The sequence below is a fragment of the Henckelia pumila genome, chromosome 1, assembly GCF_033568475.1.
Source record: "Henckelia pumila isolate YLH828 chromosome 1, ASM3356847v2, whole genome shotgun sequence".
Lineage (NCBI taxonomy): Eukaryota > Viridiplantae > Streptophyta > Magnoliopsida > Lamiales > Gesneriaceae > Henckelia > Henckelia pumila.
Genome location: NC_133120.1, coordinates 51,750,907 through 51,777,334, shown reverse-complemented (window position 1 = coordinate 51,777,334; position 26,428 = coordinate 51,750,907). Strand labels below are relative to the sequence as shown.

Here is a 26,428-nt window from a genome sequence, read left to right as displayed (position 1 = left end):
ACATTGATTATTTTTTTAGATTATTGTTATTGCATGATTAATAATCTGGTTAGTAGGTGATCCGGGTAGGGTCAATACATTTTCGGTATCAGAGCATGCATTATTATCTTTGGGACATAGTTGAGATTGGTGTGATTGTTAGGATTAAAAATGTGGTTTCTTGTAGATGACTGATTTAGATTACAGTTACAGTTGTGGCGTAAACAGGCGTTGGAATGAGAATACCCTGAGATATCCCCGTAGTCACTGTCATCGTCACCAGCATGAATGTCCAAGATTCTACTTATATAGGTTCTGACAGTTTGGACATGGGATGATGATCGATTATGAGACTCTAGTCCTAGCAGAGGACTGGGTGAAACTGTCCATCCTGATTTGACCTGGGAAGGCACCTCTAAAGATTCTCCACTAGTAGTTGGAGAGATTGTCATGAAGATCCTGCCTCATCTACCAGATAATGGACCTCACAATATTGAAAGGATCCTGCCTCATCTACCAGACGATATGTAATATTTTCGCCTTTAGTCAGATTGTAAGTATTTTATCAAGATTGTTGTAATAAGTATTTTTGGTGTACGTATTTGAATCATTTGTATTAATGATTCCAAACACTTGTGGATTAGTTTATTTCATTTCACATATTTCGGTGTGATTTGATTTGGGTAAAACTCTGTTTGGGTTTAGTTTGTTATGTTTTTTTTTTACTTTGAGTTATAAAAAGAATTGTACAGAACCTGGATGTGTGGTTCGATTATTTTGAGTTTTTGGTATTAGCTAGGTATAATTCCACTGTTTAGTTGATTGGTATTCAACTATAGTGACTCTAAGAATATTTTATAATCGGTTTAGAGTTATACATATTTTCTGAATGATTAATTCTGGATAGTTTCCCTAGACTAGTTGATTTAGAAACCTTGTTTGTTAGTGCAAAGGATGAATAGTTACATAAGGGGCATAGTTGTGTTTTTTTCCTAGTGTTGTGGGCTTTAAGGATTTATATAGGATGCGCGACCCTATGCCAGTGTTTCTCTGGAAGCCTTTCATGCTTCAAAGGGTGTACAGGGAAGATTCCCTCAGTCTTGCAGTATTGAAATAGTCACAAAAGGGTATAGATATAGTGATATCATATTCTCTTGAAGAGATGTAGTTTGGTATCAGATTTAGTGCCAAATGGATTCAGTACTGTTATCATCTGACTACGCCAGAGATATAGATTGAGATTTTCTGTTTTCAGAATAGTCTGGGAAAGGATATTCCTTGACAAATGAATTTTCTGAACAAATGTGGTACACAGTCGATATTGGGATTAGAATGGATGGATTCAATTGAATAGATATATTTGATGTTGGGATGGTCCCAATGATTACTTTTAGCTATCGTCTAAAACCGTCAGAGAAAAGTAAGGTGGAAACTCGGTATGGGATTTTATTGATTTCAGCATTCTTGGATTAGATGACTTCTTGTAGACCGTGTTGAGTTGAAACTAAAACGACTCCTTCCTACTACTACTGAATTTTTTTTTAAAAAAATCAATAAATTAATATTTAATATATTATATAAAAAATCGTGTAATATTAATAATACATAAATTAATTCATAAATATATTTAAACTTAAAATAAATTTCCATAAAATATCCTACATGAAAATTTCATAATTTTTCTTGCAAATAAAAATATCTTAAAAATAGATATAAATCCATGCATAAAATATCCAAGTCAAACACTCTTAAAATCCTTCACATAAAATTCATGAACTCATAAATAAATGATAAAACTTGTGTGAAAAATGTATTAATATTCAAAACCACTCAAAACATAAACTTGAGCATAGGCCATGGGCTAGCCAACCATCGGGAGATCCTACGTCCTCACCGCCAGTCGGGGTTATATTTTCTGCATCATAATCTGCTTGCTCACCTGCACCATTTAAGTCCAGTGAGCCTAAAGGCTCAACATATTCTATCTTATAATAACAACATGCTAAAAATCCATGCAACATATAATACATGTAAAATACATAATAAATAATATGTACGCATTTCTTTTAAAATTCATAATTCTTGATCATCGCATAAACATATCATACATATTCTCAACATACATATTCATCATGCATCAAATTTAGGGCATATCATACTTAAAATTTTCTGAAGGTTATATCTATGTCGTGTGACCGTGAAGGTGATTGATCAATCAAAGAACCAACGTACGTGACGGTGGGATCTCCACCTCTTATGCCACTTTACAAGGATGACCCCGGATCCATAGGCGCATCATCATAACATATAGAAAGGCAATCGGGCACCAGTATCCCGACTCAGAGTCCCGTACTCTATGGAAAGGGCTCCGGGCCTAAGTATCTCATCCCCAATTCCGTATTTGTCACACACCCACTTCAATTTCCTTAAAATATTTTTCATGTCCAACATCATACATATAACATAAATCATCATGTACATGCATAAAAATTTGTCATGATATTATTTCCATAAAATCTTGCCCGTAAATATATATTTAATTATTTTATATCTAAAAATAATACTTTTAAATACTTAAAATATTCATGCAATAATTAAATATATTTTTACAGACTATCCATTTTTTTCATGGATTGGTTCAGGCTGCTGACTCCTTAGACTTAGGTCCATAAACTTCTAAACTGGCTCAATAACTCAACTTATGCCCATTAACTTAAATTTAGTCCAAATAATCTATTTAAGCCCAATAGAACATTCTTGGCCTATTAGTAAAACTCAAGCCCATTAATAACCTAGGTTGGCCCAGTGTCCCCAATAATTTAATTAACTTAGACTTAAGCCCATTAAAAGTCTTAAACTAATAATTAATTTAAAATAAAATACCCGATCCCAACTAACACAACCCGAACCTGGACCCAACTAACTTGACCCGACATATTTTTAGACCCGACCCGAGCCCCTAGACCCAAACCCATCCCGAAACAAAACAAGAAATCCGATCCCTACCCTTTCCTTGCTCTCGGCCGTGAGCAGCAAGCCTTTATGGCTTGCTGCCAGCCAGCTCCGGTCACCCCCGACCAAAGCTCTGCCTCCCAGACGTAGTCCACGTCTGGGCGGTCCTAACATGACCAAGCTCAGGTCCCAACTCATCCCACCTAAGCCGCACGAACCATCCTTCCATGGAACCTGATTTCTGCAACTTGTGCACATCAGAAGTAAAATAGATCGGCCCTAGCCCATTCCGACTCCAAGCCATGGTTTTATTCAACCTTATGGACCCTCCTAAGACACCCACCTAGTCGTGAGTAATCGGCCATCACCGAGCCATACAAGAAACAACGTGGGAAAATTCATGAAGAAGGCACACACAGTACACTGCTCAAACATGCTTGCATAAATCCTCTTAAAAACAAAAAACATGTTAGATCACAGATTTCATGATTATAAAAAAATATAGGACTTGAACGGTGGCCAAAAAGATAATTCAAACGTGCCTTTTTTTATTTTTTGAAGCCTAAAATCGTGTTCTTGATGCGTAAGGCGATCATCGGGACGAACAAGCTACCAAGGTTTGTTTAGATCTTCAAAAATCTTGAGTGATGTGTGTATAATCTGATGTGAACGTGAGGGAGAGGGGAGATGGCGGTTAGGGTGAGATTTTACGTGACGAAGATGATAAAGAAAGATTTAGATATATCGTTAATTTGTTATGATATTAAGTTTAGATTTTGGGAAATAAATCTATAATTTTTAATATAAAATAACCTTTAAGAAAAATTTGTTATTTTACTGATAATTTTCGTGATATTTAGTTTTAGATTTTTTAAAGCCCTTTGAAAGCCTTTAAAATGACTTATTTTGGTGAAATTTGGACTCATATACATATATACATTTCCACTCTGGAATGGGATGTAGTGACCCTTACCGAGATCACCTACTAAACAGAATTTAGGCATGCAATTAACTTAATCAAACAGTAAACCAGAATAAGCTGCGGAAAACATAAACAATAATACAATCCCAAGAAAAGGAATCTGTAAATATCCGAGTAGTTTATACAATCAAATCAAAAGTTGTATCAACTCAATAACAACAGAATAAAAACCTATACGAAGATCCAGCTGGCTAACCACTGCCTAGCCTCTCTTGGATCCACCCGCCTCGTCCAATCTCAAACCTGCCCAAAAGAATAGGGTATCCAGAAACACAGAAGACGAGACGTGAGCATAAAACGCTCAGCACGAGAGTATGAGTATACATGAATGCAAGTGTACTACCTACTGACTAAAGGTCAAGAATAAGATACAAAGACAGACCGGGCCCTGGTATGTAGCACGCTGTGTCGTCGCTTCAGGAGGTGGCTCACATACCGAAATACCAGTGGATACGCGGGACCCAAATCGATGGAAGTCCATCCACTAACAGGATAGAGTAAAACCCTACTAACAGACATCTCAAAAGAGATAGCTCAAGATGCAAATGTATGCAGCATAAAATCATGGCATATAAATCATGCAGTCACATAATACATGCATACTCAGTCAGGATATCTCGAACAGTACTTTCGTACCTCAAATACTAGGAAAGTGCTACCAGCTCTAGGTCTACGCCTATAATCCGCACTACACTGCCAAATGATAATACTATCATTATAGTGCTCTAAAAGCCTTAACTAAGCTATTGCATACTCCTAAATATTTATAGGAAGCAAAAGCTATACCTTCGTCCGTCGTTAGCCCTTTGCTGTCGATTGCCTCAAAACTAGGCCACAGCTCTGTTATGACGCCTGGATCGCTATTCCACTTTCGGATTTCCAATGGGACGCCTAGAATTCCTTAGATCTGAGCTAGAAGACTAAGGAATCGAGAGAGAAGAGGTGAATGGTGTGCTTTGAAATGAATCTCGGCACCTCTATTTATAGACCACGAACGGAACGTCCGTTCCTCAACGTTGCGTCCGTTTTGCCTGATGAATGTTGCGTCCATTCACCATCGTTGCTTCCGTTCTGCCTGATGTCCTATCAAGTGCGTAAGCAGTGACGCAATACTGATGGCACAAACGTTGTGTTCGATCCCTGGACGTTGCGTCCGTTCCACCTGACCCTCTGGACCATTTTTGATCATTTCGGGTCTAATCCCGAACTCCGTTAATCCATTAAGAGTTCCCTTAATCATGTTTATCGGTTTAATTAGCAATTTCTTACTAAAACTGGGTACGGGCTACTACATTCTCCCCCACTTAAGATATTTCGTCCTCAAAATCAGATCTTAAGTACTGAATGTAAAACAAGATGCAGAAACATTCTTTTATTCAAATGCAAAATTTACAGAGTTTACAACTGAATACAACTCGAAAATGAAATCAAAATAACTCAGGATGTTCTGTGCTTATCCTGCTTTCGAGCTCCCAAGTGGCTTCTTCAGTTCCTCGGCGCTGCCACTGAACTAACACCAGGGGAATGACTTTATTCCGCAAGACCTTATCCTTATGATTCAGGATACGAATATGTCTCTCAATATAAGTCAAATTCTTATCCACTGAACCTCAGACCGCTGCAGAATATGAGACGAATCTGCCACATACCGTCGCAACAGAGATTCGTGGAACACATCGTGAATATTGGACAGATATGGTGGCAAAGCCAGACGATAAGCCAAATCGTCAATGCTCTCTAAGATCTCAAACGCACTGATGAACCTGGGAGACAACTTGTCCTTAAGGCCAAATCTGAGAATCCTGCGGAAAGGTGACACCCTCAGAAACACTTTCTCCCCAACATCAAACTGCAGAGGCCTACACTTAGTGTTAGCATAGCTGGCCTGACGATCATGTGCAGTCTTAATCCGTTTCTTGATATGATCAACAACATCTACTTCCTGCTGGATAAACTCCGGTCCCTCAGCCTGTCTCTCCCCCACTTCTTCCCAGAAGAGTGGAGTATGACAACGTTGCCCGTACAACGCCTCAAAAGGTGTCATCCCAATGCTAGTATTATAGCTGTTGTTGTACGCGAACTCGATCAATGGAAAATGATCCTGCCAGGCTGTACAAAAGTCCATAGTTCAAGCTCGAAACATATCCTCCAAAGTACGGATAGTGCGTTCTGGCTGACCATGTGTCTCCGGATGATAGGCAGTACTCAAGCTGAGAGTAGTGCCCATCGCACGCTAAACACTCCCCCAGAACCTAGAAGTGAACCTGGGGTCTCGATCGCTGACAATGCTCACAGGAACTCCATGAAGTCGAACGATCTCCTGAACATACAAACGGGCCATACGATCCACAGTGTACTCTCGGCTATAGGCAATGAAATGCTCTGACTTGGTGAGTCAGTCCACCACAACCCAGATAGCATCACAATTCCTAGAGGACATCGGCAAATGGGTCACAAAATCCATCGTGATAAACTCCCATTTCCACTCCGGAATAGGCAGACTGTGAAGCAAACTTTCAGGTCGTCGGTGCTCTGCCTTGACCTGCTGACACACCAAACATCACAAAACATACTGATGCACGCTGCGTTTCATCCCCTTCCACCAAAACCAAGTATGTAGATCCTTGTACATCTTGTTGCTCCCAAGATGAATACTCAACTTGGTACGATGTGCCTGAGACAAGATCTCCTCTCGCAACTCTTCATCCTGCGGAATCACAAGTCTACCAGACAAACACAGAAAACCATCTAACTGATAGTGAAATCCAGACGTACTACCCTCGTTGGTTAGACGAGCCAAACGCTGGGTCTTTGAATCCGACATCTGAGCATCTCGAATTCGTGAATACAAAGCTGGCTCGGATAATATCGCAAACATCTGGATACTCTGCATACCTTTCTTGTGCTTGAAGGTATACCCTGAAAAACAAAAATCACTGATCGCACTAGACATAGAACAAGTCTGAAGTGCGGACAGTCGCACCTTGCGACTCAAGGCATCAGCAGTGAGATTAGCAGCTCCCGGATGGTATTTAATCTCGCAATCATAGTCCTTAAACAAATCCATCCAATGCCTCTGTCTCATATTCAACTCCGCCTGAGTGAACAAATACTTGAGACTCTTGTGGTCGGTGAAGATCTCAAATTTCTCACCATACAGATAATGACGCCAGATCTTCAGAGCGAACACAATGGCTGCCAACTCAAAATCATGAACTGGATAATTGTCTTCGTGCAACTTCAACTGTCTAGAAACTTACGTGATCACATGCCCCTTCTGAGTCAGGACACAACCAAACCCCTGAAGAGAAGCATCCGTGTAAACCACATACCCTCCAGATCCTGATGGTAATGCCAACACCGGCGCAAAAGTTAACCACCATCGAAGTTCACAAAAATTCTCCTCGCACTCGGAGGACCACTCGAAATCAACACCCTTGCGGGTAAGCTGCGTCAACGGTTGAGCTAGCTGAGAGAAGTTTAGAATGAAACGACGATAATAACCTACTAGACCCAGAAAACTATGGATCTCAGCGACCGTCGTTGGACGCTACCAATTAAGTACAACTTCAATCTTGATCGGATCAACAGAAATCCCATCCCTGGATATGATATGGCCAAGAAAAACCACTCAATCCATCCAGAACTCACACTTGCTCAGTTTGGCGTACAACTGCTCATCCCGAAGAGTCTGCAGTACCACTCGCAAGTGAGAAACATTCTCTTCCGCATTATGCGAATACACCAAGATGTCGTCAATGAAGAACACGACAAACTTGTCTAAATACTCCCTGAAGACACGGTTCATCAGATCCATAAATATAGCTGGCGCATTAGTCAATTCAAATGGCATCACTAGAAACTTGTAATGCCCATAACGAGTACGAAATGCAGTCTTGGCTACGTCCTGATCTCGGACCCTAATCTGATGATACCCAGATCTCAAGTCAATCTTGGAGTAAACTGAAGTACCCTGCAGCTGATCAAACAAGTTATCAATACGAGGTAAAGGATACTTGTTCTTCACAGTAACTCGATTCAGTTGCCGATAGTCAATGCACAACCGCATACACCCATCCTTCTTCTTCACAAAGAGAACAGGAGCTCCCCAAGAAGATACACTAGGATGAATGTATCCCTTCTCCAAAAGATCCTGTAGCTGATTCTTCAACTCTCGCATCTCTGACGGAGCCAGACGATACGATGCTCGAGAAATAGGCAAAGTACCCGGCATCAACTCTATGTCAAACTCGACTTCCCTAGCAAGAGGAAAACTAGGAATATCATCAGGAAATACATCTGGGAATTCATCCACAATAGGAATACTCTCTATCCCAATGCTCTCAGCGGTCAAATCAACTGCATAGATAAGGTAGCCTTCCCCGCCAGACTCTAGAGCTCGACAGGCTCTCAAAGCTGATACCAAAGGCATCGGGGGTCTTGCTCCCTCACCATAAAAAAACCAGCTATCACTCCCATCCGGATGAAAGCGTACTAATCTCTGATAGCAGTCCACTGAAGCTCGATAGATAGTCAGCATGTCTATCCCCAGAATACAATCGAAGTCATCCATCGCAAGAACCATGAGATTCGCTATCAAAATGTTCCCTTCGAACTCTAAAGGGCAACCCATCACTAGACGCTTAGCCAAAGCAGATTGACCCGTCGGAGTACAAACAGAAACTAATACGTCTAGTGCAATGCATGGTAACTTATGCCTCTTAACAAAATGTGCAAAAATGAAGGAATGAGATGCACCAGTGTCAATAAGTACGATAGCAGGTATACCATAAAGTAGAAATGCACCTGCAATGACCTTCTCATTCTCCTCCACAGCCTGATCATGCCTCAAGGCGAACACCTGGCCAAAAGCCCGCGGCCTCAAATGAGAACTCCCAGCAGGTTGTCCCTGCTACCTCTGCTGAACGGTGTCCTGAGAACCCGATCCCGAACCAGAACCAGAACCACCTCCCCCAAACAATGGACAATCCCTCTGGATATGACCAACCTCTACACTTCGGAAACAAGCTCCAAAAGCTTTGCGCTATCGGTCGGTCGGATGGTTCTTCCCACAATGATCACACTTGTCCTTTTTCCGAAAACGGACAACACCAGCAGAACCAGAGGAAGAAGAAGTAGAACCGGACTTCTTGAAATTCTGAGCACGGGGACCCAAAGAACTCGCAGGCCTAGACTGAGAGAAAGAACTGTTCTGCCGAATGCTATCCTCCGCCTGGTGACAACGGCTCACCAAACCCTCGTAGGTCATGTCATCACCAACCGCCACACGGTCATGAATCTCAGGGTTAAGGCCCTGAAGGAACAGATTATACTTCATCTCAGAGCTGTCAGCAATCTCGGGGCAATAGGATAACAGATCGAAGAAACTTCTGCTGATCCTCGTCAATAGACATGGCTCCTTGTCGCAGACTCAGTAGCTCGCCCACCTTCGACTGACGGAGTGCAAGAGTAAAATACAGCTTCTAAAAAGCTGTGCGGAACTCGGCCCAGGTGGCCACTCTTCTCGTCACAACAAAGGGTGCAGAAGTAAACCTCCACCACCTACGGGCTCGCCCATCCAGAAGATACCCCAGTTTCTCCATCTTCTGCTCCTCAGTGCAGTGAAAAGTCTGGAAAGTCGTCTCCATGCGGTCTAACCAGTTCTCCGCATCCTCTAGAGACTCGCCTCCAACCAAGGGCTTAGGACCCATCTGCAGAAATTGGCGCACACTAAAATGATCCTCATCACGACGACGATGATGGCGTTCCCGACGACGCTCCCGGTCGGCATCGCCCCAACATCCAACAATACTGCCGTGACTACTCTGATCATTACGATCCGCCATCTACAAAAATTACCTCACGGTTATCTTATGAAGAATCTAAATTCCCAAGAATACTATGCATGCTCTGATAACATAAATGTAGTGAACCTTACCGAGATCACCTACTAAACAGAATTTAGGCATACAATTAACTTAATCAAACAGTAAACCAGAATAAGCTGCGGAAAACATAAATAATAATAAAATCTCAAAAAAAGGAATCTGTAAATATCCGAATAGTTTATACAACCAAATTGAAAGTTGTATCAACTCAATAACAACAGAATAAAAACCTAGACGAAGCTCCAGCTGGCTAACCACTGCCTAGACCCTCTTGGATCCACCCGCCTCAACCAATCGCAAACCTGCCCCAAGGAATAGGGTATCCAGAAACACAGAGTACGAGACGTGAGCATAAAACGCTCAGCACGAGAGTATGAGTATACATGAATGCAAGTGTACTGCCTAATGACTAGAGGTCAAGAATCAGATACAAAGACGGACCGGGCCCTGGTATATAGCACGCCGTGTCATCGCTTCAGGAGGTGGCTCACATACTGAAATACCAGTGGATACGCGGGACCCAAAATGATGGAAGTCCATCCACTAACAGGATAGGGTAAAACCCTACTAACGGACATCACAAAAGAGATAGCTCAAGATGCAAATGTATGCAGCATAAAATCATAGCATATAAATCATGCAGTCACATAATACATGCATACTCAGTCATGATATCTTGAACAATACTTTCGTACCTCAAATACTAGGAATGTAGTATCCCGAACCCAGTTTTAGTGATTAACTGTTATTTAATCCAATAAACATGATTAAGGAGACTTCTAATTGATTAAAGAAGCCCGGGATTAGACCCAGAATGATCAAAAATGGTCCGGAGGGTCAGGCAGAACGGAAGCAACGTTCTAGGAACGGATGCAACGTTCGTGCCATCAGAAATGCATCACTGCTTACGTACTTGATGTGACATTGGCACCATCGGAAACAACGATGGTGAACGGACGCAATGTTCGTCAGGCACAATGGACGCAACGTTGAGGAATGGACGTTCCGTTCGTGGTCTATAAATAGGGGTGCCGAGGCTCACATTTATCACACCTTTCATCTCTTCTCTCTCGATTCCTTAGCCTTCTAACTCAGATCTAGGGAATTCTAGGCGTCCCATTGGGAATTCGGAAGTGGCATAGCGATCCAGGTGTCGTAGCGGAGATGTGGCCTAGTTTTGAGGCAATCGACAGCAAAGGGCTAACGACGGACGAAGGTTTAGCTTTTGCTTTCTAAAAATATTTAGGAGTATGCAATAGCCTAGTTAAGGCTTTTAGAGCATTTTAATGATATTATTATCCTTTGGCAGTGTAGTGCGGATTATAGGCGTAGACCTAGAGCTGGTAGAGTGCGCCTAGTATTTGAGGTACGAAAGTACTGTTCGAGATATCCTGATTGAGTATGCATGTATTATGTGACTGCATGATTTATATGTCATGATTTTATGCTGCATACATTTACATCTTGAGCTATCTCTATTAAGATGTCTGTTAGTAGGGTTTACCCTATCCTGTTAGTGGATGGACATCCACCGATTTGGGTCCCGCGTATCAACTGGTATTTTTGGTATGTGAGCCAACTCCTGAAGCGACGGCACAGCGTGCTACATACCAGGGCCCGGTCTGTCTTTGTTATCTGATCCTTGACCTCGAGTTTTAGGGAGTTCACTTGCATGCATGTATACTCATACTCTCATGCTGAGCGTTTTATGCTCACGTCTCGTACTCTGTGTTTCTGGATACCCTATTTCTTGGGGCAGGTTTGCGACTGGACAAGGCGGGTGGATCCAAGAGTGGCAAGGCAGTAGTCAGCCAGCTGGAGCTTCGTCTAGTTTTATTTTACTGTTGTTATTGGGTTGATTCAGCTTTCGATTTGGTTGTATAAACTATTCGGATATTTACAGATTTCTTTCCTTGAGATTGTATAATGTTTTTGGTTTCTGCAGTTTAATTCTGATTTATGTTTAATTAAGTTAATTGCATGCCTAAGTTCTGTTAGTAGGTGATCCAGGTAAGGTTCACTACATTTATGGTATCAGAGCATGCATAGTATTCATGAGAATTTAGATTCTGCATAAGATAACCGTGAGGTACTTTTGTAGATGGCGAACTACGATGATCAGAGTAGCTATGGTAGTGGAGGTGGACGTTGGGGAGACGATAACCGTGAGCATCGTCGGGATCGTCATCATCGTCGACGTGATGAGGATCGTTTCAGTGTGCGCCTCTTCCTGCAGTTGGGTCCTAAGCCCTTGGTTGGAGGCGAGTCTCCAGAGGATGCGGAGAATTGGTTAGACCGCATGGAGACGACTTTTCAGACTTTTCACTGCACTGAGGAGCAGAAGATGGAGACCTGGCTTACCTTCTGGATGGGCGAGCCCGTAGGTGGTGGAGGTTTACTTCTGCACCCTTTGTTGCGACGAGAAGAGTGGCCACCTGGGCCGAGTTCCGCACAGCTTTTCAGAAGCTGTATTTTCCTCCTGCACTCCGACAATCAAAGGCGGGAGAGCTACTGAGTCTGCGACAGGGAGCCATGTCTATTGACGAGTATCAGCAAAAGTTCTTTGATCTGTTGTATTATTGCCCTGAGATTGCCGACAGCTCTGAGATGAAATATAATATGTTCCTTCAGGGCCTTAACCCTGAGATTCATGAACATTTGGCGGTTGGTGATGACATGACCTACGAGGGTTTGGTGAGCCGTTGTCACCAGGTGGAGGATAGCATTCGGCGGAACTGGTCTTTCTCTCAGTCTAGGCCTGCGAGTTGTTTGGGTCCCCGTGCCCAATCTTTCAAGAAGTCCGGATCTACTTCTTCTTCCTCTGGTTCTACTGGTGTTGTCCGTTTTGGGAAGAAGGACAAGTGTGATCATTGTGGGAAGAACCATCCGACCGACCGATGCCGCAAAGCTTCTGGAGCTTGTTTTCAATGTGGAGAGGTTGGTCATCTCCATAGAGATTGTTCACAGTCTGGGGGAGGCGATTTTGGTTCAGGGTCTGGTTCTCAGGCTACCGTTCAGCAGAGGACGCAGGGATAGCCTGCTGGGAGTTCTCATTTGAGACCGCGGGCTTCTGGCCAGGTGTTCGCCTTGAGGCATGATCAGGCTGTGGAGGAGAATGAGAAGGTCATCGCAGGTACATTTCTACTTTATGGTATACCTGCTATCGTACTTATTGACACTAGTGCATCTCATTCCTTCATTTCTGCACGTTTTGTTAAGTGGCATAAGTTACCATGCATTGCACTAGACGTAGTAGTTTATGTTTCTACTCCGACAGGTCAATCTGCTTTGGCTAAGCGTCTAGTGATGGGTTGCCCTTTAGAGTTCGAAGGAAATGTTCTGTTAGCGAATCTCATAGTTCTTGCGATGGATGACTTTGATTGTATTCTGGGGATAGACATGCTGACTACCTATCGAGCTTCAGTGGACTGCTATCAGAGATTAGTATGCTTTCATCCGGATGGGAGTGAGAGCTGGTTTTTCTATGGTGAGGGAACGCGACCCCCGATGCCTTTGTATCAGCTTTGAGATCCTGTCGAGCTCTAGAGTCTGGCGGGGAAGGCTACCTTATCTATGCAGTTGATTTGTCCGCTGAGAGCGTTGGGATAGAGAGCATTCCTGTTGTGGATGAATTCCCAGATGTATTTCCAGATGAGATTCCGGGTTTTCCTCCTGCTAGGGAAGTCGAGTTTGGCATAGAGCTGATGCCGGGTACTTCGCCTATTTCTCGAGCACCGTATCGTCAGGCTCTGTCAGAGATGTGAGAGTTGAAGAATCAGTTACCGAATCTTTTGGACAAGGGGTACATTCGTCCTAGTGTATCGCCTTGGGGAGCTTCTGTTCTCTTTGTGAAGAAGAAGGATGAGTCTATGCGGTTGTGCATTGACTATCGACAGCTGAACCGAGTTACTGTGAAGAACAAGTATCCTTTGCCTCATATTGATGACTTGTTTGATCAGCTGCAGGGCACTTCGGTTTACTCCAATATTGACTTGAGATCTGGGTATCATCAGTTGAGAGTCCGAGATCAGGATATAGCCAAGACTGCATTTCGTACTCGCTATGGGCATTACGAGTTTCTAGTGATGCCATTTGGATTGACTAATGCGCCGGCTATATTTATGGATCTGATGAACCGTGTCTTCATGGAGTATTTAGAGAAGTTTGTCATGGTTTTCATTGACGACATCTTGGTGTATTCGCGTAATGCGGAAGAGCATGTTTCTCACTTGCGAGTGGTACTGCAGACTCTTTGGGATGAGCAGTTGTACGCTAAACTGAGCAAGTGTGAGTTCTGGATGGATTGAGTGGTGTTTCTTGGCCATATCATATCCAGGAATGGGATTTCTTTTGATCCGAGCAAGATTGAAGTTGTGCTTAATTGGTCGCGACCGACGACGGTTGCTGAGATCCGTAGCTTTCTGGGTCTAGCAGGATATTATCGTCGTTTCATTCTAAAATTCTCTTAGCTAGCTCGACCGTTGACGCAGCTTACCCGCAAGGGTGTGGATTTCGAGTGGTCCTCCGAGTGTGAGGAGAATTTCTGTGAGCTTCGACGGCGGTTGACTTCTGTGCCGGTGTTGGCATTACCGTCAGGATCTGAAGGGTATGTGGTGTACACGAATGCCTCTCTTCAGGGGTTAGGTTGAGTCCTAACTCAGAATGGGCATGTGATAGCATACGCTTCTAGACAGTTGAAGTTGCACGAAGACAACTATCCAGTTCACGATTTGGAGTTGGCAGCTATTGTGTAAGCTTTGAAGATCTGGCGTCATTATCTGTATGGCGAGAAATTCGAGATCTTTACCGACCACAAGAGTTTCAAGTATTTGTTAAATCAGGCGGAGTTGAACATGAGGCAGAGACGTTGGATGGACTTGCTTAAGGACTATGATTGCGAGATTAAGTACCATCTGTGAGCTGCTAATCTCACCGCTGATGCTTTTAGTCGCAAGGTGCCACTATCCGCACTTCAGACTTGTTCGATGTCTAGTGCGATCAGTGACTGTTGTACTTTAGGGTATACCTTCAAGCATAAGAAAGGTATGCAGAGTATCCAGATGTTTGCAATTTTATCTGAGCCAGCTTTGTATTCGCGGATTCGAGATGCTCATATGTCTGATTCGAAGACTCAGCATTTGGCACGTCTAGCCAACGAGGGTAGTACGTCTGGATTTCACTATCAGTCAGATGGTTTCCTGTGTTTGTCTGGTAGACTTGTGATTCTGCAGGATGAAGAGTTGCGAGAGTAGATCTTGTCTCAGGCGCATCGCACCAAGTTGAGTATTCATCCGGGGAGCAACAAAATGTACAAGGATCTATGTACTCGGTTTTGGTGGAAGGGGATGAAACGCAGCGTGTATCAGTATGTTTCGAGATGTTTGGTGTGTCAGCAGGTCAAGGCAGAGCACCGACAACCTAGAGGTTTGCTTCACAGTCTGCCTATTCCGGAGTGGAAATGGGAGTTTATCACGATAGATTTTGTGACCCATTTGCCGATGTCCTCGAGGAATTTTGATGCTATCTGGGTTGTGTGGACCGACTCACCAAGTCAGCGCATTTCATTTCCTATAGCTGAGAGTACACCGTGGATCGTATGGCCTATTTGTATGTTCAGGACATCGTTCGACTTCATGGAGTGCCTGTGAGCATTGTCAGTGATCGAGACCCCAGGTTCACTTCTAGGTTCTGGGGGAGTGTTCAGCGTGCGATGGGAACTACTCTTAGCTTGAGTACTGACTATCATCCTGAAACAGATGGTCAGTCAGAACGCACTATCCGTACTTTGGAGGATATGCTTCGAGCTTGCACTATGGACTTTGGTACAGCCTAGCAGGATCATTTGCCATTGATTGAGTTCGCGTACAATAACAGGTATCATACTACCATTGGGATGACACCTTTTGAGGCGTTGTACGGGCGACGTTGTCGTACTCCACTCTTCTGGGAAGAAGTGGGGGAGAGGCAAGCTGAGGGACCAGAGTTTATCCAGCAGGCAGTAGATGTTGTTGATCAGATTAAGAAACGGATTAAGACTGCACAGGATCGTCAGGCCAGCTATGCTAACACTAAGCGTAGGCCTCTGTAGTTTGATGTTGGGGAGAAAGTGTTTCTGAGAGTGTCACCTTTCTTCAGGATTCTCAGATTTGGCCTTAAGGGCAAGCTGTCTCCCAGGTTTATCGGTCCGTTTGAGATCTTGGAGAGCATTGGCGATTTGGCTTATCGTCTGGATTTGCCACCGTATCTATCCAGTATTCACAACGTGTTCCACGTATCTCTATTGCAACGGTATGTGGCAGATCCATCTCATATCCTACAGCGGTCTGAGGTTCAGGTGGATAAGGATTTGACCTATGTTGAGAGACCTATTCGTATCCTGGATCATAAGGATAAGGTCTTGCGGAATAAAGTCATTCCCCTGGTATTAGTTCAGTGGCAGCGCCGAGACACTGAAGAAGCCACTTGGGAGCTCAAAAGCAGGATGCGCACAGAACATCCTGAGTTATTTTGATTTCATTTTCGAATTGTATTCAGTTGTAAACACTGTAAATTTTGCAATTTGAATAAAAGAATGTTTCAGCATCTTGTTTAAAATTCAGTACTTAGTAGCCCGAACCCAGTTTTAGTGATAAAATGTTATTTAATCCAATAAACATGAATAATGAGACTTCTAATGGATTAATGGAGCCCGGGATTAGACCCAGAATGATCAGAAATGGTCTAGAGGGTTAGGCAGAACGAAAGCAACGTTCTAGAAATGGATGCAACGTTCGTGCCATCAGAAATGCGTCACTGCTTACGTACTTGATGTGACATTGGCACCATTGGAAGCAACGATAGTGAACGGACGCAACGTTCGTCCGGCAGAACGGACGCAACGTTGAGGAACAGACGTTCTGTTCGTGGTCTACAAATAGGGGTGCCGAGGCTCACATTTGAGCACACCTTTCATCTCTTCTCTCTCGATTCCTTAGCCTTCTAACTCAGATCTAGGGAATTCTAGGCGTGCCATTGGGAATCCGGAAGTGGCATAGCGATCCAGGCGTCATAGCGGAGCTGTGGCCTAGTTTTGAGGCAATCGACAGCAAAGGGCTAACGACAGACGAAGGTTTAGCTTTTGCTTCCTAAAAATATTTAGGAGTATGCAATAGCCTAGTTAAGGCTTTTAGAGCACTTTAATAATATTAGTATCCTTTGGCAGTGTAGTGCGGATTATAGGCGTAGACCTAGAGCTGGTAGAGTACGCCTAGTATTTGAGGTACGAAAGTACTGTTCGAGATATCCTGACTGAGTATGCATGTATTATGTGACTGCAAGATTTATATGACATGATTTTATGCTGCATACATTTACATCTTGAGCTATCTCTATTGAGATGTCTATTAGTAGGGTTTACCCTATCCTGTAAGTGGATGGACTTCCATCGATTTGGGTCCCGCGTATCCACTGGTATTTTCGGTATGTGAGCCACCTCCTGAAGCGACGGCACAACGTGCTACATACCAGGGCCCGGTCTGTATTTGTTATCTGATCCTTGACCTCGAGTTTCAGGGAGTTCACTTGCATGCATGTATACTCATACTCTCGTGCTAAGCGTTTTATGCTCACGTCTCGTACTCTGTGTTTCTGGATACCCTATTCCTTGGGGCAGGTTTGCGACTGGACGAGGTGGGTGGATCCAAGAGGGGCTAGGCAGTAGTCAGCCAGCTGGAGCTTCGTCTAGTTTTCTTTTACTGTTGTTATTGGGTTGATTCAGCTTTCGATTTGGTTGTATAAACTATTCGGATATTTACAGATTCCTTTCCTTGGGATTGTATAATATTTTTGGTTTTCGCAATTTAATTCTGATTTCTATTTAATTAATTTAATTACATGCCTAAGTTCTGTTAGTAGGTGATCCAGGTATGGGTCACTACAAGGAAAGTGCTACCAGCTCTAGGTCCACGCCTATAATCCGCACTACACTGCCAGATGATACTACTATCATTATAGTGCTCTAAAAGCCTTAACTAAGCTATTGCATACTCCTAAATATTTTTAGGAAGCAAAAGCTATACCTTCGTCCGTCGTTATCCCTTTGCTGTCGATTGCCTCAAAACTAGGCCACAGCTCCGCTATGACGCCTGGATCGCTATGCCTCTTCCGGATTCCCAATGGGATGCCTAGAATTCCCTAGATCTGAGCTAGAAGACTAAGGAATCGAGAGAGAAGAGGTGAATGGTGTGCTTTGAAATGAATCTCGGCACCTCTATTTATAGACCATGAATGGAACGTCTGTTCCTCAACATTGCGTCCGTTCTTCCTGACAAACGTTGCGTCCGTTCACCATTGTTGCTTCCTTTCTTCCTGATGTCCCATCAAGTGCGTAAGCAGTGATGCAATACTGATGGCACTAATGTTGCGTCCGATCCCCGGACGTTGCGTCCGTTCCACCTGACCCTCCGGACCATTTCTGATCATTCCGGGTCTAATCCCGGACTCCGTTAATCCATTAAGAGTTCCATTAATCATGTTTATCGATTTAATTAGCAATTTCTTACTAAAACTGGGTACGGGCTACTACATGGGAAGTGGTCGTAGCAACCCCGCTGGTCGCTGATGCTCTGCCTTGACTTGCTGACAAGTCAAACAATCGGAAACAAATTGACCAATATCCCTCTTCATACCCGGCCACCAATATAAGGTCCTCAAATCTTGGTACATCTTCGTACTCTCGGGATGGATGGAATACGGAGATGCGTGTGCCTCTGACATGATGTCTGCTCTAAATTGATCAGTACTCGGCACCCACATACGTCCTCTGTATCAAAAAATGCCATCATCAACTCTATAAAGAAGACTATCCTTTGACTTGTCCTTCCGCTTCATGCGCTGCAACTGCTCATCAGTGGACTGCCCCTCTCGAATCTGATCGTGAAGAGTCGGCTGCACTATCAGTGCGGATAAAATCAGTGCGTTCCCACTGGATTTGATCTCTGAGTCAAACCTCTGGATCTTAGTCTGTAGAGGTTGCTGAGCTGACACACAAGATAACACTAATGTCTTCCAACTCAAAGCATCGACTACTACATTAGCTTTACCCGGGTGGTAGCTAATGTCACAGTCATAGTCCTTAACCAACTCCAACCACCGGCGCTGTCTCATATTCAACTCCTTCTGAGTGAAGAAGTACTTAAGACTCTTGTGATCGATGAAAATCTTTCACTTCTCACCGTACAAGTAGTGCCTCCAAATCTTGAGTGCAAATACCACAACTGCAAGCTCCAAGTCATGCGTCAGATAGTTCTGCTCATGAATCTTCAACTGTCTCGATGCATAGGCAATCACTTTACCCTTCTGCATAAGAACAGTGCCTAAGCCCATCTTAGACGCATCAGTATACACTACAAACTCCTCATGATCCACTGTCATCACCAACACCGATGCAAAAGTAAGTGTCTCCTTAAACTGATCAAAGCTCCTCTGACACTCGGGACTCCAAACATACTTGGCGTTCTTCTTGGTCAGTGTTATCAAGGGTACTGCTATGGAAAAGAAACCCTCGATGAACTTCCGATAATATCCGGCTAAACCCAAGAAGCTGCGTATCTCAGAAGCATTCTTCGGAATCCCCCAACTCTGAACAGCATCAACTTTTGATGGATCCACTGCTATGCCCTCCTTAGAAACATTGTGGCCCAAGAATGCCACCTAATCAAGCCAAAACTCACACTTGTTGTATTTCGCATACAATTTCTGCTCCCTCAAAGATTGTAAAGCTGTCTGCAAGTGTTGTCTATGCTCCTCCAAGCTCCTCGAATATATCAGAATATCGTCGATGAAGACGATGACGAACTGATCAAGATACGACCTAAAGACACGGTTCATGATATCCATGAAAACTGCTGGAGAATTAGTCAGGCCAAACGGCATTACCATAAACTCGTAATGCTCATAACGTGTCCGAAAAGCAGTCTTGGACACATCCTCCTCTTTGACTCGTAACTGATGATATCCCGATCGCAGATCGTTCTTAGAAAACACCGAATCTCCTTGCAACTGATCAAATAAATCATCTATCATCGTCAGTGGATACTTATTCTTCACTGTGACTCTGTTCAGCTCTTGATCGTCAATACATAGCCTCATGTTGCCGTCTTTCTTCTTCACAAATAATACCGACGAACCCCAAGGTGATACACTGGGAGCGAATAAAGCCATTCTATATAAGCTCCTGTATCTGATCCCTCAATTCTTTCATTTCAGTGGGAGCAATACGATACTGTGCCTTAGAAATAGGCACATTACCTGGCAACAACTCAATACTGAACTCCACTTCTCTGACTGGTGGAATTCGTACTACATCATCCGGGAAAACATCCGCAAAGTCACGAACAATGTCCACATCTGCAATAGGTCTAGAAGATGGCTTGCCCACTGCAACCACTATACTGGCAAGAAATCTCTGGAAACCCTTTTGTAGTAACTTCTTCGCACGCACATAAGATATGACATGCAAAGCACCACTGTTCTTTGCTACAAGGAATATAAAAGAATCTTCGTTGGACGGATTCACTGAAACTGTCCGTCTCCAAAAATCTATCGAAGCTCCATTAACTGATAACCAATCTATGCCAAGAATGAGATCAAATCTGGACATCGGTAGAACCACTAGATCGGCTCTAATCAGATTCACCTGAAGCTCCAACTCCACTCCATTAAGTATACTGGAGGTAGTAAGAATCTCGCCAGATGGCAAGGTAACATCATAGCCCGTATCAGCATCCTCGGGTATGATGCCTACCCGCATAACGAATTCTTGAGAGATAAATGAATGCGTAGCTCCCGAGTCTAGCAACGCATATGTAGCATTACCTCTAATGAGAATCATCCCTGCACTCAAAAAATTTCCCAATGAGCATACAACTTAAGAACAATTAATTAAACCCATAATTCATAGCAATACTATTACCCAGAAATCCCTTATGCTACTCATGCTGTGGGGACCTTGGGCGTTAATCTCATCTTAAGGGGCAATTAATGAATAAGCATCATTAACGAAAATAATCCAAAACATTTGGCAACTCAAAAACATACATTTGGCGACGCAAAATCACGTCGCAGAAAAAAAAACAAATTTTTTTTTTCAGGCCCCCATGCGCGCCCACGCCCCTCTTCAGGCGCGCCTGCGCATGGGTTTCGGACAGAATCTGGAAAAATGATAAACATAACAGTTGTAGATCTTTGTCTTATCTTTCCAATGCCACACACCTCACCCTAATCGAAAGTCTCAGTAAAACGTTATACTCATTCTACCAAGAAGGGTTGGTGCAGAAATTTACAAAAATTACCAAAGGCTACAACAAAGATCAAAGTTTCTAGGGCTATTTCAAATCTGAAAAATTGCATAGATAATCTTAACATGTCCCAAGAATAAACACATGCATATCTAGTGTGAGACCCCGATTCTAATCATCTAATCAAGAATTAATCCTATCAATAGACATCCAAAGATCCAAGAGATAAAGCAATTTTTTTTTTTTTTTACACCGGGTGACGCGTGGGCGCGCCACCCGAGGCGCGGGCGCGCAAACAGACCTGCCCGGGCCTCCGAGAAAGGGAGCAGAACGCGTGGGCGCTCCTCACCAGGCGCGGGAGCGCATGGCCTGCTGTTTTTGCTCAAAATAAGGCTCCAAAAGTGCAATCCAACACCCGAAAAGGCTCCGACATGATCCAACTAACACTTTTCCAACAACGAAGTATTCAATTACAAGAAAGAGTAGAACATGCATCAATTCTAAGTTCCAAAATCCAAAATACAAATCGAGTCGAATACAATCTAAGTTCGATTTCAAATTCGACTTCTACAATAACAAGGCCTCACTCTATCAACTCATCCACCTAGCCATGCGATCTCTGACTCGGTCCTGCCCCACCTGTTGCCAAGCACACATACAAAGACAAGACAACAGCCGGATAATCCGGTGAGAATAATATTCCTAGTAAAAGAGACAAACATGCAATATCATAAAAACATCTCAAACGAAATGCATCATCTTCTACATATTCAAATAACAACCATGCAATTCCGCAAGCATGTCTAAAACTCAATTCATATGCATAAATGCAATGCATGTCTTTAAATCTGAGATTATCAAGTCGGATAATCAAAACATTTCAGCTTTTGCTTTTGGGATCCCGAGGACGAGATCACGTAAACGACTCACCGACTCTCCCGATCGAGGTGGTGCTACGTATCTCCATCCTCTAGACTTTGGTGCGACTATAAGGAGTATGCTAGCACTAGGTGAAACGGCTACACCCAGACCACTCACAATATAATCCCCAAAACGTCTATCATCAAAAGGGCCGTCCTGCCCGCTACTCAAATCAAGGATTCATGTTCAAGATGAATGAAATTCAAAACATAACTCAAATAATTCAAATAATCAAATAACATGCAGGCATGTGATTCTTCGGAACACTCGAATCGAGTCGGATTCGAGTCACATGTTCCATTCCAATCTAAGTCATCTTATACCTCTTTTCAACAACGTCGATGCTCCAAACCTGGAAACAACATCGATACAAGAATTCCAAATCAAAATTCCATTCCAAATCAAGTTCAACGATAAAGATAATTCAATTCAACTTTCGATGATGGATCAACTCGATACCAAACCTCGATCAACTCTTCAACGATTCGAAAGTTGCCAATTCGAAACTCCACGATCTTCAACTAATCTGCGGAGATAAAATCAATCCAATATCAATCCATTCAAAACGAGCAACACCCAAAAACTCAAACGAATCTCCAATTTCCAAAATCTCAAACCGGCGGCATAACGGCTATAAATTCAACTAACCGAAAATGCAAACAGCATAATATCACTCTAAGCAACTCATATCAATCAACATTCAACCAAAACAATCCAATTCCAACAAATCACAAAACTCACTTTTTCGAAAATCCCTTCAAAAATTCATAACAAATCCGAACGTCGCTCTAATTCAAAACTGACAGATAATAAACGATCAGAACTCCGCCAGGAACAACATACTAGAATCTAAATCGATTCTAACCACCTCCGAAAAACAAAACATATTCGATCGGAGAAATACTTATGGTATAACGAAGCTCTCTCAGCCGTGATCGCTAATCTGCCTTCAGAAATAATTTCTAACGGACGGATCGAGCTCGGACTGAAATCCAAAAGCTTGAAAAGCTTATCTCACGCCTTCAATGGAGGAATCGGTTGGGAGAGAAGAGGGTGGAGTGAAGGAGGAGTCAAAACAAGGTATAAATATCTAATTAAGTCCATATTTGCGTTTTAGTCCCTGAAAAATCCGAAATTTGCAAAAAGGACCCTGATCAAAATCAAGTCGGCTCTTGAACTCTGGAATCTCCGATTATCTCAAATAAAGTCGATTAAGATAAAATCGGGGCGTTACAATTCTCCCCCACTATGAAAAGATTTCGTCCTCGAAATCGACACGGTTCCAACACTAACTCTGTTCTCCAAACTACTCCTTCAAGTCTGTCAATCAAAAGTCGACTCCTTCTCTAAAGAAAATCCTCCTAAGCTCAGTCACAATCGAATCATCTCCGGTTTCAACTCAAGGCATAACATCCAAAGTTCGACTCGTCTAATCTGGCTGTCCGTCGTTCTGAGGATATCGAACTGAAAAAGTTGAAATCAGGCAACAAAATCTCATCGAAGTCCTTGCCGAAAGAATGAGCGCATCAAGGATCTCTGTCTAAACTAACCGACTTCGGCCAAACATGACATCTTACGACCTCTGACAAGATCTCAATCCTCTAATCTTGAATGAAATTCATTCTGTACGGAAAACGGTAGCAGATTCCAACAATCGGTCAATCAAATCAGATAGTAGATAAAATAAGAACAGCTCAAAACATCGGTTGCTGCATACAATTCCTCAGATAAAATTCGCAGTAAGAAATCTCATACAATCTAATCCTCTTATCTGCTTTCAAATCAGTTCCGTCTGCTAAAATAATTACTCCAACTCTTAAAATTAGAACAGATCACGAGAATTTCCGCATAAGACAAATAGAAGAACAGGTCTTCAAATCAATAAGATCGCTACGAGCTCAAAGTCCAGATTCAGACATTGAGTCTCGAGCGTCTTCAACTGTCTCGATGTCTAGACTATAGCGCAATTCCACTTAATAAGAATACATCTCCAAAATCTCGATAAGAAAAGATCGCTGATCGGCATAAATTCCATCATCAAATCATACAATCGAAGAAGACCATTCGATCCAAAAGAATTCAGACATCGAAGAAAAAAAAAATACAACTGCTCGGCACAAACATCTGCTATACGATTCTCAAAAGCTCCGAAAGATCAGTACAATTCTCATTCCAAAAAGATAAGAAATCAACGATAAAAATTCCTAGTCTCAACTAATTCTTCTAAAAAATCCGGTTAACAGAAGTTAACAACACTACTGGAGTATTCATCAATTCGAACAATTCAACAATTTAAAAGAGGCACGTTAAACATATACAGATTCTTCAATAAGAAGGCAAGAGATTCGCAAGTATCTAACAGTCCCATAAGAATAGGAAACTCAATATCGAACGTTACCTGATCTGTCATTATCGGGTGCAGCCTGAGTCTGCGGATCCTCAGACAGAGCAAAAACTCGTGCCTGCTGTCTGGGAGGCTGGCTTGCATACTGATTACCTTCCTGAACATTCTGTTGCTGAGGTTGGAAAGAGTGGACAGTAGGTGCTTGCTGCTAAGGCTGAGCTGTCTGTCTCGGGAAAATTCCACTCTGAGCTTGCTGAGGAACACGCTGAGGACACGTTCTCGCAAAATGCCCCGCCTGGTTACAAATATGACAGCTTCCAAAAATACCTCTACACTGATCACTGGAGTGACGACCTCCGCAGTTGGCACAAGACATGCCTGACTGTCCCGAACTCTGTCCCGATCCATACTGCCTCGAACCACTCGAGCTCGAAGAACTGGTTCCGTGCTTCTTAAACTGCTTCCCCTTCGGGAGATAGTAATCCTTCCTGTTACCTCCACTGCTACCACCCTCAGAACTCGGTGGTTGGTTCTGAAACTGAAAGGATTGATTTTGTTAATGGAACAGTTGGTTTTGGTATTGAGAAGATTGTGCCTGAAACTGTCCTTGCTGCTGCTGAGGCACAAACTGATTTCCTCTCTGTCTCCACAAACATGCTTCTGCTCCCTTTGCGTGATTCATGGCATCCGCAAAGTTGTTAGGCCTGTTGGTATTTACCAACGTGAAGACGTCGGGGTTCAAACCATTGATGAACTGATCTGCCTTAGCTTCTTCATCTCCGGCAATTAGCGGTGCAAAACGCAACAGACTATCGAACTTAGCCACGTACTCTTCAATGTTCAGATTCCCTTGCCTCAGGTTGGCAAACTCTGCTCCCTTATCTTTGCGATACGAGATAGGGAAAAACCGCTTATAAAATTCCGATTTGAAAAGAGTCCAAGTAACTTCCGTACCTCTATTCTCCATTGCTTTCTTCGTCATGATCCACCAACTCTTAGCAACCCCACGAAGCTGATGAATGACTAACGTGATTCGACGGTCATCTGTGTAATCGATGGAATCGAACAACTGATCGATATCATCCAACCAACTCTCACAGTCAACTGGATTTTCTAAACCCATCAACAACGACGGATTGAACAACTGAAACCTTTTCAGTCCATAGGCGTCGCTGAAGCATCCATCTCTACCGTTTCAGTACTAGCTTGCTCAGTTGTAGGAATAACTGGCGGTGGATTCCTATTAATAACTCTTCGAGGACCCATCTGATAATCAAAGGTTAGGACACAAGATATCTCAATCGCTGCAATTCGGTGCCCTTGCAACCTCTCAGAATTCCGGATACAGGTGAAATACAGTTCATATCTCAAATAATTCATGCTTCATATTTCAAATCACAAAATCATGTAAATCAAGTAATTCTCAACAACAAAGCATGCTCGCATGGTATTTAAATAAATCAATTTAAATAACTCAACCACATGCGAGAATCAATTCATGCGGACTCGATCTACCCCGCTCACTTCTAAATTCAGTCCAAGAATCTTATCGCTCTGATACCACTTAATGTGAGACCCCGATTCTAATCATCTAATCAAGAATTAATCCTATCAATAGACATCCAAAGATCCAAGAGATAAAGCAAATTTTTTTTTTTATTTTTTATTATTATTTTTATACACCTGGTGACGCGCGGGCGCGCATACAGACCTGCCCGGGCCTCCGAGAAAGGGAGCAGAACGCGCGGGCGCTCCTCACCAGGCGCGGGCGCGCATGGCCTGCTGTTTTTGCTCAAAATAAGGCTCCAAAAGTGCAATCCAACACCCGGAAAGGCTCCGACATGATCCAACTAACACTTTTCCAACAACGAAGTATTCAATTACAAGAAAGAGTAGAACATGCATCAATTCTAAGTTCCAAAATCCAAAATACAAATCGAGTCGAATACAATCTAAGTTCGATTTCAAATTCGACTTCTACAATAACAAGGCCTCACTCTATCAACTCATCCACCTAGCCATGCGATCTCTGACTCGGTCCTGCCCCACCTGTTGTCAAGCACACATACAAAGACAAGACAACAGC

At 43.0% G+C, this 26,428-nt stretch overlaps 1 protein-coding gene across 1 annotated transcript; it reads right to left on the bottom strand.

Moving 5' to 3' along the window:
* Window positions 1-20,002: 20,002 nt before the first annotated feature.
* LOC140862533 (uncharacterized) lies at window positions 20,003-20,671 on the bottom strand. The gene has a single exon (XM_073265561.1). It carries the CDS (start codon window positions 20,669-20,671, stop codon window positions 20,003-20,005), a length of 669 nt encoding a protein of 222 aa, XP_073121662.1.
* Window positions 20,672-26,428: the final 5,757 nt, after the last annotated feature.